Below are 14,403 nucleotides of genomic sequence, written 5' to 3' on the forward strand. Positions count from 1 at the left end.
TATCTCTTTGTCTTTTCTGTCTTGGATTATGTGTTCATCCTAAGGTACTCAGCTGCCAGTCCATCCTGAGGGCTTAGCCTTTGGATTGTGGGTACCAGCTGGCTTCCAGATGGCTCATGAAGGGAACGTTCTTCCAAATGTCTGATGCACAAGTGCTCCTCAAATGCTTCCTTTTCCCAGGTCCAAGATTTGAAAGGAAGTAAAAGCAGGTAAAATAATGAAAATAATTAAAAGCAAAGCAAAGAAGCAAAGATCACGTAGCAGGAAGGAATTCTGTTGAATCCACCAACCAGGACCAAGCATGGTTCAATATCTTAACTATCTGAAATAGGTAGAATCTGATAACAGTGCTCCTTCTTCTCTTCCTTCTCCTAAATTATTTTATTTATATTTCAAATAGGTAATATATGCACCTGGTACAACATTTGAAAGGTACAAAAGGCCATACAGTGAAAAGTAAGTCTTCCTCTTCCCTTCTTCCCCTTCCAGTCCCCAGTTCCTCTCCCCAGAGTTAAATAGTAACTGGCTTTTAACTAGTTCCTTCTTGAAACCCTTTCTCCTCTTGGTGTTTTGACTCTATACAACTGTTTCCTTAGGCCTTACTGGCCATTCCTTCTCTCTTTCCTTTCCTTGCTTCTCCTCTGCTTGACCTATGTATGCTATAGAGCTTCAATGCTTGGTCCTTGGAGGACTCCCTTTTCATTTCTGTATTCTCTACCTCGGTGTTTCCAGCACAATAGATTTAAGCACTACCTATAAATTAATGCCTTCCAAGTGTATTGTTAGTCACTGGTTATTTCTCTGGATCTCAGACTTTGTATCCAGCTGCTTATCTGACATCTCCAACTGAATGTTCAATGAGTTCTTAAATTTAGCATGTACAAATCAAAACAAAACCCAAAGTGAAAAAAAAACAAAAAACAAATTCCTTTATTTTCATTTTACTTTTCCCAGACCAAGCCTCCTCTTTCTCTAGTCTTCCTCTTGTCAGTAAATGGCACAATCATTCATCAATTGTTCAAGCCCCAAATTTAGGTATCATCCTTGATTCATCTTTTTGCCTCTTTTGCCCACAACCAATTTCAAGAAAAATTCTTATTGACTCTGCCTCTGAGGCAGAATGTATCTACTTCTCTCCATTTTCGTTCTTAGCATACCTCCCCTGGGCTTTCTCCTGGACCACCACAGTACCCTCCTAAATGGTCTCCTTCTGTCACTCCACCACTCATTTACTTCCATGTTGACTGCTGTTGACTGACTGTGGGTCAGAGGCTGTCCTGGGAGCTGGACTGTTTCCACTGAGAAGGCCAAATGTCTTTGGGCATCTTTAGTCTTTCACAGCCCCACCCAGAGCCTGGCATTGGCCACCCTGCTCAGTCCTCTTTGGAGAAACCCAGTCCATGCATACTAGGATGATATTCTAGGAATCCATCACTTTCAACTTGAGGATCCTTCTGTTTCCTATTCTAATTCTTATTCTTGACTCTCCTGGTTTCTTAAGCTTCCTTGCTCTAGCCCTGTTCCTTCCATGACTGCTGAAGTTCATTTAGCCCATTGATGAGTGACTCTATTTGGACTCTCATTTGGCTTCTATCCTTGGCAGCTCTTGAGGATCTGACACTTCTGGTGCCCTTTCTCTGGTCTCATCACAGTTGGGTAAAAGTCACCACACCTCTGCACCTTCCCTTATCCCTACTGACTGACCCTTCCCCTCCACATTAAGGGAGAACTTTGGAGCACATCTTAAGCAGGGAGGTCATGTACACTGATCCTTCAGTTAAACCAACAGCAAGCAAAACGTGGAACAAAGTACTTCTTACCCCTGGACTGTCTAGCAAGGAAACAGGCCACTTCCTGAAATAAGCATGAGCCTCCACCCTTGGGGTGGGCATTCCTGCCTTAGGAGGTGGACTTGATGAAATGACTTTTGAGGCTATTTCTGGTCCTTAGGATTTGACACCAGAGTTGAGGACCTGTCTTAGTTTGCCACAGGGCTGCTGATGCAAAGTACCAGAAATGGGTTGGCTTTAAAATGGGAATTTTATTTAAGGTAAATTGTATGGTTCCAAGGCCATGAAATGTCCAAATCAGGGCATCAGCAGAGATACTTTCTCACCAAAGTTAGTTGCTGGTGATCTTGGGGTCCTGCCATATCTCTGCCAAGGTCCCTGCCTTCCCTTTCAGGCTCAGTGTCTCCCAGAGCCCAGCTGTGGGCCATCAGGCATAGGGCAAGTCTCTTTCCAGCCTCCCTTCTCAGTCGAGCTACTCTGTTTTCTTCCTCTGTTCAGCTATGGGCTATCAGGTATATGGCTTGGCTTGTCTCTTCAGCCTTGAGCTGCTCCATACTAGCCCCTTGAGGGCATCTTTTTATGCCGTTGTGCTCTGCTGATTCCAGATCTGGGACTTCTCTTAGCCTCTTGGGGCTTCTCTGGTTTCCTGCAGTCCTCTCTCTCACATGGCAGGATCAATATGGCAACTTCCTTTCTCTGTATCTCTGTTTAAATAAGGCCCAGCAAGAGGGTGGAAACCCAACCTGTGTCATGCCTTACTGATGTAGTCCAATCAAAAGGCCCCCACACCCATAAAAATGGATTAGTTCAAAAACATAATCTCTTTTTGGGATTCATCAAATTCAAACTTTCACAGGGACATTTGCTTTGGATATCAGAGGAAGAGATCTCTGAGCAACCAGACAGGTTCAGGAACTCTCTGGAGAAACCCTTTCTTTTACACCCATTCATTCACTCAACAGATATTTTTAGCACCTAGTATGTGCCAAGTGGTGTGCTAGGTATTGGGGGTGCAATGATGCAAAAGGCACTGGAAAATTCCAGGCAGAGGTTAATGAGCTCTTCTAGCCTGGCATCCAGCCAGGTCTCCTTCCAGCCTTGTGGAGCTTTTGCTGGAAGTTGGTGTCTTGGCTGGCTTGTTCCATGGCATGGAACTCAGTAAGATATCAGGGTGTGGAAATTTTGTCCTAAATCCAGGGCTGGGAGTTATGTCCTAGTCAGAATTACCATATGAGTGAATCCTGTCCTCTAGTTTATTGGGCCAGCTTAAAGCCATTGTCCAGAAGATCAGAGAAACTCAATTAGGAGCCCTCTCCCACCTGAACTGTTAGGTTTGGAGGGATTATATAACTGCAACTGCTGCAGAAGAACGATGAGGCTATGAGGGCCAGGGGGTGGTGTCATGTAAGTAGAGAAGAATGGAGGGATTTTGTCTAGGAGAAGAAAGGCTTGGGGATATGTTGTGGTTTTCTGCCAGTAACAGAAGAACCACAGCTGAAGGCAGAGGAAGCAGAGGTATCTGTGAGTTCCCTGAGGGCAGAGTGGTGGGAGGGGAGTCCAAGACAGGTTTTGGCTTTATAAAGGTCAGAGCTGTCCCCAGATGTATTGATTCACTTATTCATTCATTTATTTGGCAAACATTCAGCTGTGAGGTGTGCACTCTATACTAGGCCCTATTTTTGGAGAAACAAAGATAAAATAACAAGGTTCCTGTTGGGTTGCTTATAGCCTGGAGGTTGCCTTGGGAGGTGATGAGTGTCTCTTTATGGGGGCATTATGGCAGACACTGGACAAGCATTCGGGAGGGAACAGTGTAAGGAATTAAGGAAATGCAAGCTTTCAGTTTGATGATGGTGTGGGGGAGGAGTTTGAACTGGACACCTTTCGGGAACTTTCCAACCCCAGAAGAGAGTCATTGTTCTAAGTTCTGGAGAGCCTGGCTGAGGGACTGTGGTGGTTTGAGATTACAGTCATGCGGTAATGGCCAGAAATGGTCAAGAGGAGGGGTTAGATTGGAGAAGGGGCGAGTGGGGCCTGAATGTCAGGACAGCCAGTGCTGAGGACCACAGCAGCTCCTGAAGGCTAGGTAGGAGCTAGGAAACGGCTGCTCAGGCAGGAGGGACCCGGAGCTTAGAGACATCAGTCAGAGCCCTGGGAGCAGAAGACCCGAGGAGGCGTCTCCCCATCCCTCTGGTAGCTTCTGTTGGCCTTGGTTTAGTAGCGCCCCTGCTGTCTCTCCCCGTCCTGCCTCCCCTCCTTTTGTCTCAGGGTCTCCAGGATGAGTGTCAGTATCTCCTGCAGCCGCAGCTGATCGTCCGGCGTTTGCTGGACGTGGCTGTGCTGGTTCCTGGCCGTCCCTCAGAGCAAACCCTCTCCCCCCACAATCACTCAGCCCTGTACAAGTAAGTTGAATATGCTGCCAAACCTGGCCCTCTCCCTCTTCCTTCTCCTCCCACCTCAAACAGAGAGAGTGCTTTTCGGGCTGTTCTCCCTCCTCCCTCCTAGTTTGTGCTTTCCCTCCTACCCATGTGGATGGAGTCCTTGGGGTGGGCTGGATCCCTGCCTCCCTTTCTCCCAGAGTACATGGGAACACCCCCAAAGGCCTCCTGTTCCCGTGCCCCCCGCCCCCTTCTTCCTGGTGTTTTCCTCATTCTGGTGTCCCTCTTACCTCTCTGCTCCCTCTTCTTTCTTACCCCCGACCTCCCCTCTGCCCAGGGTCTTTGTGCCCAGCTTCACTTACAGAGTTTCAGCACAGCTGTTGTGTGTGGGGGGCCGTGGGGCACCTGCCTGCCCTCTGACACTGCGCCTACGTCCCAAGGCACCGCCCCTGCACAACTCGAGCTCTGTGGCCTGTGGAGGTGCCTCCGCCTGCCAGCTGGAGTTGGCACTGCCCCCCTGGGGGCACTGGGTCTACGTGCGTGTGGAGACAACTTCCCGGGGCCCTGGCAGGACCATTCGCTTCCAGCTGTGTGTGAGATTACAAGGTCAGAACCCCCACATCTGCCCCCACAGCCCAGCCTGTGTAGACATCTGTGGCTGGGAAGCGGCTGGCATGGATGGCTGTGTTTACTGGCTTTCTGTCATGTTCCCACAATCTCCTCAGCCTCACCCCAGCTCCTTCACACTCCCCGAAGCCTTCCCACTTGGAGCTCTGTCATTGGAAGGCCTTCAAATCACTTTTGGGCCTGATTTAGGACTAACTGAGAAACATTATTCTGTTTTATTTAATCTCTCTTTCAGTTTCCTGGACTAGGCAGGGACAGCCAGGACTTCTGGGACATGGTCTTTGCCAAAGCCTCTGCAAGACACTGAGAGAGCCAGCCACAGTTATCTGTCTCAACATTGTCTTCACTGCCCTTGGGGAGGGACAGATAACTTTCATTCTCTCCAATATGAGATTCCATTAGTTGTGACCATTAGGAAACCTTGGACCCCATTATATGCCCTTTGCTCCCAAGGGAAATGTGATTCCAGTCCTCACCTCCCCATCCTTTGCTAAATCCTGTCTGGCTCAGACCTGGTTTGTGGTGGGGCTTTGGGGCTGAGGGGGCTGCAGGCCCCAGCTCTGATTTCCTCTGCCCCACAGAGTGCCCACAGCCCAGCCTGTCCCGTGCCCTGGTCCCTGCAGCGGCCATGAACATGCCCCAGTCACTGGGCAACCAGCCACTGCTCCCAGAGTCACCATCCCTCGGAGCCCCCGTGGAGAGGCTCGGGGCCACGTCCCCACCTGAACACTGCTGGCCAGTGCGCCCGACGCTGCGCAATGAGCTGGACACCTTCTCCGTCCACTTCTACATCTTCTTTGGACCCAGCGTGGCCCTCCCTCCAGAGCGCCCAGCTGTGTTCGCCTTGAGGTTGCTGCCAGTGCTGGACAGCGGAGGTGTCTTCAGCCTGGAGCTCCAGCTCAATGTGGTATTCTTTGTGGAGTGGGGAGGAGGTGGCTCCGTGGGGGAACTCAAAGGGGAAGGTACCGGGCATGCCCTTACCTCCTTCAGGAAACCTTTCTGGGTTGCTTCCACAGCCTATGGTTAGGGACCAAATCTTTCCCCAGTTCTGGTCAACAAACTTGCTCTGAGTGTTGACTCTGCCAGGAAGGGGCTAGGTCAGCCAGGGCAACCCCACGTTCCAGCTGTGTAGTCTAACGTGCCGCTCACTACAGGCCTCTGTCTATGGCAGTTGTCCACTGTCTTCTCACACACCTCCTGTGATGGAGAACGCGCCACCTCCTGAGGCCATGCAGACCAGATACGGACAGCTCTGATTACTAAATTCTTTCCTAACATTCTGTAAAAATCTGCCCCCATGAATTTTTACCCACTGATCTTTGTTTTGTCCCCCAAACCATATCCAATGAATCTATTTTATTTATTTCTTATGTCCCCTTTTAAGAGCCCTGTAGGTGCCACCTAACCTTCCAGAAGCTGAAGAACCTCAGTGTCTTAGGCCATAGCTCAGGGGCCTGTGTTCAGGCCCCTCCCCCTCCTCTGCTCTCTCTGGTTACAATACTGCAGGCATCGGGACTTAACACTTGTACAACCTGAGTTCAAGTTACCTCGTGCAGTTTCTGCATCACACTGTGAGGTCACCTGGGGCTTGTGGTGAACTAAGATCCCTGGGCCTTTTTAGTCCTTCAAAACAGACATATAAGTTTACATTTCTTTTATGAAAGTAATAGAATCATCTATGAAAACTTTGGGAAACAGAAAGAGATTGGGCCAAGGACAAAGCCCTGTGTCATGCCACTTGAGACTTTCTTTAGCTTGTATTGATCCAATGATTTATTAGCTGCTCCCTAGCCAGGGATTCTTCTAACTGTATTCTCTCCCAGCTCTGGGAGTAGGGGCCACTTTTCCATCAGTGGACCTGAGGTCTGGTCTGTGGCTTGATGTGGCCTTTTATGGAACATAGCTCAGAACTTTTCTAGTGGTAGTGTAGTCAGGGTAGTACTGGTTCTTATTTTCATACTCAAATTCTTTCTGACTCCATTCTGGCTAAGACTATATACATTTTGTTTTTGCTTATTGCCATGCCTGTGGGCAGTGACATAAGGTTTTTTTTTAATTTAATTTTTAAAATTGTGGTAACATATATACACACATATATATATACCATAAAATTTACCATTTTAGCCATCTTAAGTGTAAAATTTAGTGGTATTACATTTACATTGTTGCACTATCATCACTATCCATTACCAAAACTTTTTCATCACCCAAAATAGAAACTATACACCAATGAAGCAATAACTCCCAATTCCCATTCTCCTCAGACCCTGAGAAACTAATCTAACTTTCTGTCTCTATGAATTTGTTGCTTCTAGATATTTCATATAAGCAGAATCATAATATTTCCCTTTTGTGTCTGGCTTATTTTACTTAGCACAATGTTTTCAAGCCTCTTCTGTGTTGTAGCATGTATCAGAATTTCATTCCTTTTTATGGCTGAATAGTATTCCATTGTATTTTGTTTGTCCAGTCATCTGTTGATGGACACTTGGATTGTTTCCACCTTTTGGCTATTGTGAATGCTGCTGCTCTGAACATTGGTGTACGGTATCTACTTGAGTCCCTACTTTCATATGTAGGAGTAGAATTGCCCAGTCACATGGTGATTCCATGTTTAACATTTTTACAAACTGCCAAACTGTTTTCTACAGCAGCTGCACTATTTTATATTCTCACCAGCAATGCATGAGCGTTCCTATTTCTCCACATCCTTGCCAACACCTGTTATTTCCCACTTTTTAATAATAACCATTGTAGTGAGTATGGAGTGTTGTCTCTTTATGGTTGACAGTGGGCTTTTGATTTGACTTTGGCTTAATCTTGAAATTGTAGTGCACGAATCATAGGCCAGTCCCACCCATACTTGTTCTTCCTCAGCATCTGAGAGTAGAAGCAAGCCTAGCTCCCAGGCAGCTCCTCACCCTCTACCTGTCCACATTCTTGTCCATTCATTCTAACGGACACCTGCTTCCATTCCACCCATCTGCAGGCCCTGATACTTGCTTACACGGCAGGCAGCCTGTTATATTTATTCTGAAAGGTATATTGGTACATCTACTCTGATAGGTAGGCCGTCTTTCCCTCCAAATATTCTGAATTTTTTTCCCTCGGATCTAAGAACTGGACTTTTGGATCAAAGAACTGCATACCTAGATGGCATTTTACTCCTAGAATGACTTTTACTGAATAATACTTTGGCATATTGTCCTGGGCTTGAACTGAGGAAAGTTATAAGCAAGTTATATAAACTCATGCTCGTGGGTGGGGACAGTGTGCCTGGCAGCACACAGTGCTGCTTTTTTGTGTGAACTCCCCTGAGGACCATCCCTCCCGAGGCTGTGCTTCCTCTGAGCTTTGATTAACTTTTACCTTATGGACTCACAAATCTGATAACTCATCATGTTTCCTTCTTTGCTTTGGTTGTTTGAAAGGTTATCATCAAATGTATGGCCCAGCTCTAGGAACAGACTTTATTTTCCCACCCTGGGTTTTTAATCTCCTTCATGCGTTATTTTATCCCGTTATATGTTTGGAATAAGCTGTCTCAAATCCTTCTTGAATGAGGTGAGCTTATGGCATCCTGTTACCTTTCTTCTTGTAGACACCCCTTACATTTACTCCTGTGGCTATCAGCTTACTTTTAACCCCAGCCGCTTGCTACATTTAATCCCCAGGCATTGTGGCCACCATCCAGGGCCAGGCATCATTCCACCAGAGGAAGAATGCATTTCCTTACATGCCTGCCTTCAGGCTCAGGAGAACATGGCTGAAAACCTTACAATTACTTTGTTCACAACTAGTTTTTACATCCAAGCTCCCTCCCCCAACAAGCTACACAAGACTAAAATAGAGGCTCTTCCCTTTTGTTTGGACAAAATTTAAACAATTAAACAGTCCTGCCCAAAGAAAGGAGTCCAAATTGGGCCCTTGCCATCTAATCAGACTTTGAAAGATTTTCTGATATGGAAGATGTCACGTTTTTCAGAGTTTTTCTGTTCCAAGAATGGAAAGGTAGAAGCTTTTGGGAGAAGAGAACCTGGAGGAATGTGCTGTCCAGGGAGGGCCTGGACGGGTTTCCGGGAAGGAGTTAACAGGTGTAGGGGCCTGGCGGTGGTGGTGGCAGGACCAGGAGGGGGTGACAGCCTCATCTCCATACCTGCTCTTCCCAGAGCTCCCTGCGACAGGAAAATGTGACAGTGTTCGGATGCCTGACTCATGAGGTGCCCTTGAGCCTGGGGGATGCAGCAGTGACCTGTTCCAAAGGTGGGGGTGAAGAATGGGGGAAGGAGAGGAGGCTGGAAGTCCCGCTCAGGGGCCACGGGGGTGGTAGGAGGAAGGGTGGGCTACGGTCTCAGGAAGTGGGGGCAGGTGGGTTAGGGTTCTTTGTGTCCTGACCCCATACTGACCCCTCCCCTCTCTCTTCTCCCCTCAGAGTCCCTAGCTGGCTTCCTCCTCTCGGTCAGTGCCACCTCTAGAGTGGCCAGGCTGCGAATCCCGTTCCCCCAGACCGGGACCTGGTTCCTGACCCTCCGCTCCCTGTGCGGGTTGGGGCCTGGGTGAGCGGCCTGGGGCAGGACAGGGTGGGCCGCGGAGGGAGCGGCCCGGGCCCCAGGTGACAGCGAGTGTGTGCGCAGGTTCGTGCGGTGCCGGAACGCGACGGCCGAGGTGCGGCTGCGCACCTTCCTGTCCCCGTGCGTGGATGACTGCGGGCCCTACGGCCAGTGCAAGCTGCTGCGCACGCACAACTACCTGTACGCGGCCTGCGAGTGCAAGGCCGGTGAGAGGGCCGGTGAGGGAGCCGGCTGCGGTGGGCTCTTGGGCTCGGGGGTGGGGTGGGGCGTGGCGGGGAGCAGCCTGGCAAGGGGCGGGTGTCAGCTAGAGTTGGGGACAGGGGGCACAGCCAGGGTGAGGTCACCCTTCACCCGCAGTGTCTTAAGGTTTGGCTTCCGTGTCTGCTGAACCCATGGCTGTCTTCTGTCCCCTTCCATCCTGTGCCTCCCCACCCACAGGGTGGCGGGGCTGGGGCTGCACCGACAGTGCCGACGCACTCACCTATGGATTCCAGCTGCTGTCCACGCTACTGCTCTGCCTGAGCAACCTCATGTTTCTGCCACCCGTCGTCCTGGCCATTCGGAGCCGATATGTGCTGGAAGCTGCTGTCTACACCTTCACCATGTTCTTCTCCACGGTACGCAGGGGCATCTGTGTCTCCACCACGCCTTTATCCCTGGCGGCCGGTGAGAGCCTGCATTTCTACCCTGTTCTTCACAGGTGTGGGGATGTTACAGCGGCATAGCACAGGAAGGGTCAGTCCTTCATGATGTCTTCTGTGGCAGTGCTCCCCAACCTTTCATATCATGGCATGCATGGAGAAGGATGGCACATGGGGGGCTGTGGTTCATGGACAAGGCTGTTTGCCCTTAAGATGACAAGCTTGGGGTTTCCAGCTGCCATCTACCCTGAGGGTTGAGGGGACCCTTGCCTCAACCCACTGGCTGAGAAACTGTCCTACAGTGTGCAATTTTATCTACACGGTCACCATGTTTTCCTCCTCTGTATGGGGGTGGGGGGAGAAAGGAAGTCTACACTTTCACCCACGTCTCTGCCTGGAGAGTCTTGACCTTCATGTTGTTTCATGATACAAGGACTAGCTATACTGTGCTGGAGACTTCTACATCTCTGGCATATTCTTTCTTATGGTATGAAAGACTGTCTCTCCATTCAGTTTTCTTGGCCTCCCTGGAGTCTCATGGAAAATTTGGAAGACAGAAGGTATCTCCATAATTGGGTAATTTATAGAAACTTGCTTTCAGAATCCTAAGAAACTTTATAGACTCACCTATGTCTTGAGGCATCATGAGAAGTGGTGGTGTAATACTAAATCCCACCTCATAAAAATATATTTTGATGAAGGTTAATATAGGTTAAAACCCCTCCATTCCCATTACAGAATCTACACAATTCCTTCCCAGTGTTTTTCCATTCCTCCATAACTAGCAAAGTTCATATTACAAGCAAGCATTGCCGATATTATTAAGAAAGATAGAGAAGTGAGTGTGCTAATGTGATTTTAGCCCCAATTTAGACTTTTTTTCCCCTGAGATGCTGCATCCAGAGGTATTTTCATCTCATCTCTGGGTTTTGGCCTCTTGTGGCATACAGTACCTGCCCATGAGCAGTACAGAAATCATAGATGAATCCATATTTTCCTCATGCCTTAGCAACAAATATATCATGCCTCCTTGGTATCCAGCATTAATGGGTCAGACTTATGTATAAATCCCCAAGATCCTACCTATCATCTAGGCAAAAGTATGGGGGTGGGGGGTGAATGTCCATGGGGTCCTCCTGGACATTCATCAGATGAGGAAGAGTAGGCTGTAACCATGCTTGTAGGCCCTTTAAGCTACATAACAGTAACATACTGCTTGGCAGGCCCCTTTTTAGTACTGTGCCTCATTCTATTTTTATGTTAGACACACATTTTTTTAAATTGCCAGATTCCCTTTATTCTGTTGCTCACCAAATCCTCTAGCAACAGCTGTTCCATCAGCCCACTCTGGGCTACATGCAAATCTAACGTGATTCACAATTAGTAAGACTACTGAAGTGGAATACACGGAATATCATGAGCCTGGAGCATGTTGGGGGACATGTTCATTCTCTTGGGCTTTCGGCACAAGCATCCTGGTCCTTGGCTCGAGAGTGTTCAGTCAGTCCTGGCTGACTCCTCATTATCTGGATACAATGGCACCTCAACTGGAAAAGAAAAGGCAAGAAAAGAAAAGACAAGACCTTCTCCCAGGAGGAAGACTGGGAACCTAAACCTGGCACCACATAAGGAGCTCCCTGCTTTCTGAAAGAAGGTGATAAGCAAAAGAATAAGGATAGACTACTGGCTCTGAGGTGTTGCCTGAAGTTCTGCTCTAGCTCCTGTTTTTTTCCACATGGGCTAAAACGTAGAGCTGTTGATCATCCATAAGGCTAAACCACGGTCCCCATTCTGTACTTGGTTTAGACTTATGTCATTCCTCAGCAGTCTCCATGTAAGGACCCTTTGGTCACATTGCAGTTATCAGGATGCTCTAGAAGATAGTCTTTTTCTTTACCTTCAAATCTAGGATATTCTATACCTGGGAGCAATGCATCAGTTCCTATTCAAGGCCTAGGAGTGGACTGTGGGTTTGTTCTTCAGGAGTTTACAGATGTTAAATGTGTGTATTGTTGTTTTTTTAAACAAACAGACCACAAACCCGGCACTTGTTTTTATAAAATAGCCAAACAATTCAGATAATGATAATAGCAAACGAACATCTGAATACTTGCTGTGTGTCAGACACTGTGTTAATTTAATCCTCACAATAGCACAATAGCAGTTTAATAATAGATATCATCCCTTTTTGCAGATGAGGGAAGATTGAGGACTTTGCTTAGGTATAAGGTGAGTGGTAGAGTCAAGAGTTTTACTCAGCGGGGTTGCAGGTCGCTCCTGCATAATCACTGAGCTGTACTGCTCCCTTTGCCCCAGGGCAGTGAGCTCTCCTTGAAAAAACCCAACCTGACTTCAGTTTCTCAGAAGCCCTGCAGTATATACAGAAATGCATGGCCTCGGTTTTAGTAGTTCTTCCCAAATTCTTAAAAGATTTTAAAAAAATGTAACTAAACCAAATAGAAAAAATCATCTGGGAAAATATATCAAACATTGCAATTGTACACCTTTAGCCCATACAGTTCAAGGCACAAAACCTTCACAGTGCGTTTCTTGGGTTCTCACCATCGGATCCCTAATGACCCTGACAAAGCTGACAGCCTGGCACCGTGCAGCCTGCTTTGCTGATTGTGGACCTCCTGGTGGCAAATCCCCCTTCTCATGACCTCATCTGTTCCCCAAACCATCACAAGTAATCCTTAGTGGCCCTTGGCAAAGTCCTATAACTGTTTTTGAGAGAAAACAGAAGCAGAAAGCTGAAAATAAGGAAATAGGGAAATAGGAGTAAATATCCCAATGTTTGCATGGACTAAATATACTTATATTCCAGTTTTACATTCTGTGGTACCCAGATACCTTATTTTGGAGACCTAGATGAACTAAATAGTTATATTATAAAAATGTAAAATTCCACAGAAAAGATCAATTTAGAGTAATTGTCCCAAATTAGGAGCCTAGGAAATGTTCAAAGCTGAGGAAGGCATCAGGTTAGATTAGAATTATATTAACAGAAGCCAGTTTCTAGTCTAAGTTTCTTAAATTTCCAATTTTCCTGTATCATTTATACCACTAAATTTTATTGCTGTTGACAAAAGGAATAGCAGTATAAAAGTTATTTAATGGAACAACTCCCTCACACTGCAACTTTAATTTAGCCCTACCTTTATAGACTTTTTTTTTTACCACTTTAAACAATTTTAGCTTTTAGTATTCTTAAAGCATAATCAGTCATAGAATGATTTCCCCAGAATCTCTCCGCTCCAAAGGTATTATCTCTATTTTCCTCACACTTTTGTTGGTACAGAGAAATTCCAAGGAGAAAAATCAGCGTTTAGTTAATTATTCCCCTAGGTTTATCTCCAGTATCAGGCAATTAAGCTTTGCTGTTCTTCTGCTATTATATATCCTTCCTTATCTGAGATTGAAGGATTTCTTACAAGTCCCTCTTTTAGGAATTTTTTGGCATTTCCTTCTCTATTCTTGAAACTCATGTGCAAGGTAAGTGTTTAGTTAACCCTGAAATGTAAAATTAATGCTTTAAAATAAAATCCAAGTCATAAAGCAACATTGAATAAATTCAGCGACCTGTAGTACTTATATCTGGTCTTGGAGGCACAGAAATCAACGTCCCATGGCTAACTTAGAAAAAAGAAACAAAACAGTGATTCATTGAGGAACCAAATTGACTCTCAGTCTGCCCATACAAGAAAATGAATGTTGAAAAAATAAACACATCTCTTAGGCACATTCCAACATTAATTCTAATTAATCTGTGGGTCCATACGAAAAATCGATTTCCCAGTAGGAACTCATTTTCTTAATTTAACAGTATATTAAGAGGCAACTGTGTCCCCAAACAAATTCAAAAGGCATTTCAAAAGCTTGGGACATTCACTTAAAACATGATCATTCCAGGGCAGGCTTTTCCTGCAGGAACAAAATCCTTTACCTCCAAAGTGAAGGAAAAGAAGGAGGGTAATTTAAGTCTCACAGCTTGATACCTGTCCCACCAAGGCTCAGAGCACTTGTGACGTAGGGTTGCCTTTTAATAGAATGATGAAGAAACTCACCAGGGCTGAAGATAGTGCCTGAACAGTTCCCTCTGCCAGTGACACAACCACTCCAAAGGCCGCCCTTGGATGTCATATAAGCTGCCCCGATTTCAGTTCAGCCTAGTGTGTTTCAGTCCAATCCTGGCAACTGCTCTTCGCAAAGAAGAGTGTAGGGTGTCACAGGCCATGATAGCGTTTTCCAGAGAAACGGGGCTGGAATCATAGGTCAACAGGGGCTGATGGCAGAACCTAACAGCTTCCTTAATCAAGTTGCTCAGTTACAGCTTAAACCACTACTTGTGTCCCGTGCACCCCCTTTGAGCCTCCTTGATATTCTACCCTTTATT

General features: G+C 46.7%; 1 protein-coding gene across 6 annotated transcripts in view; it reads left to right on the top strand.

Moving 5' to 3' along the window:
* TMEM8B (transmembrane protein 8B) overlaps positions 1-14,403 on the top strand; it is a 32,810-nt gene that overhangs the window by 9,683 nt on the left and 8,724 nt on the right. For 3 of the 6 annotated variants that reach the window (XM_058302070.1, XM_004457308.5, XM_058302069.2), the window contains exons 4-10: positions 4,059-4,192; positions 4,506-4,774; positions 5,377-5,702; positions 8,965-9,058; positions 9,228-9,351; positions 9,430-9,572; positions 9,805-9,983. In XM_058302070.1, coding sequence (XP_058158053.1) covers positions 4,059-4,192; positions 4,506-4,774; positions 5,377-5,702; positions 8,965-9,058; positions 9,228-9,351; positions 9,430-9,572; positions 9,805-9,983 — 1,269 coding nt within the window. Of the gene's footprint in view, positions 1-4,058; positions 4,193-4,505; positions 4,775-5,376; positions 5,703-8,964; positions 9,059-9,227; positions 9,352-9,429; positions 9,585-9,804; positions 9,984-14,403 lie in introns of all 6 variants that reach the window. The other 3 variants (XM_012524690.4, XM_058302068.2, XM_071216853.1) reach the window with 1 other exon arrangement.

The sequence above is a fragment of the Dasypus novemcinctus genome, chromosome 8 (genome assembly GCF_030445035.2).
Source record: "Dasypus novemcinctus isolate mDasNov1 chromosome 8, mDasNov1.1.hap2, whole genome shotgun sequence".
Lineage (NCBI taxonomy): Eukaryota > Metazoa > Chordata > Mammalia > Cingulata > Dasypodidae > Dasypus > Dasypus novemcinctus.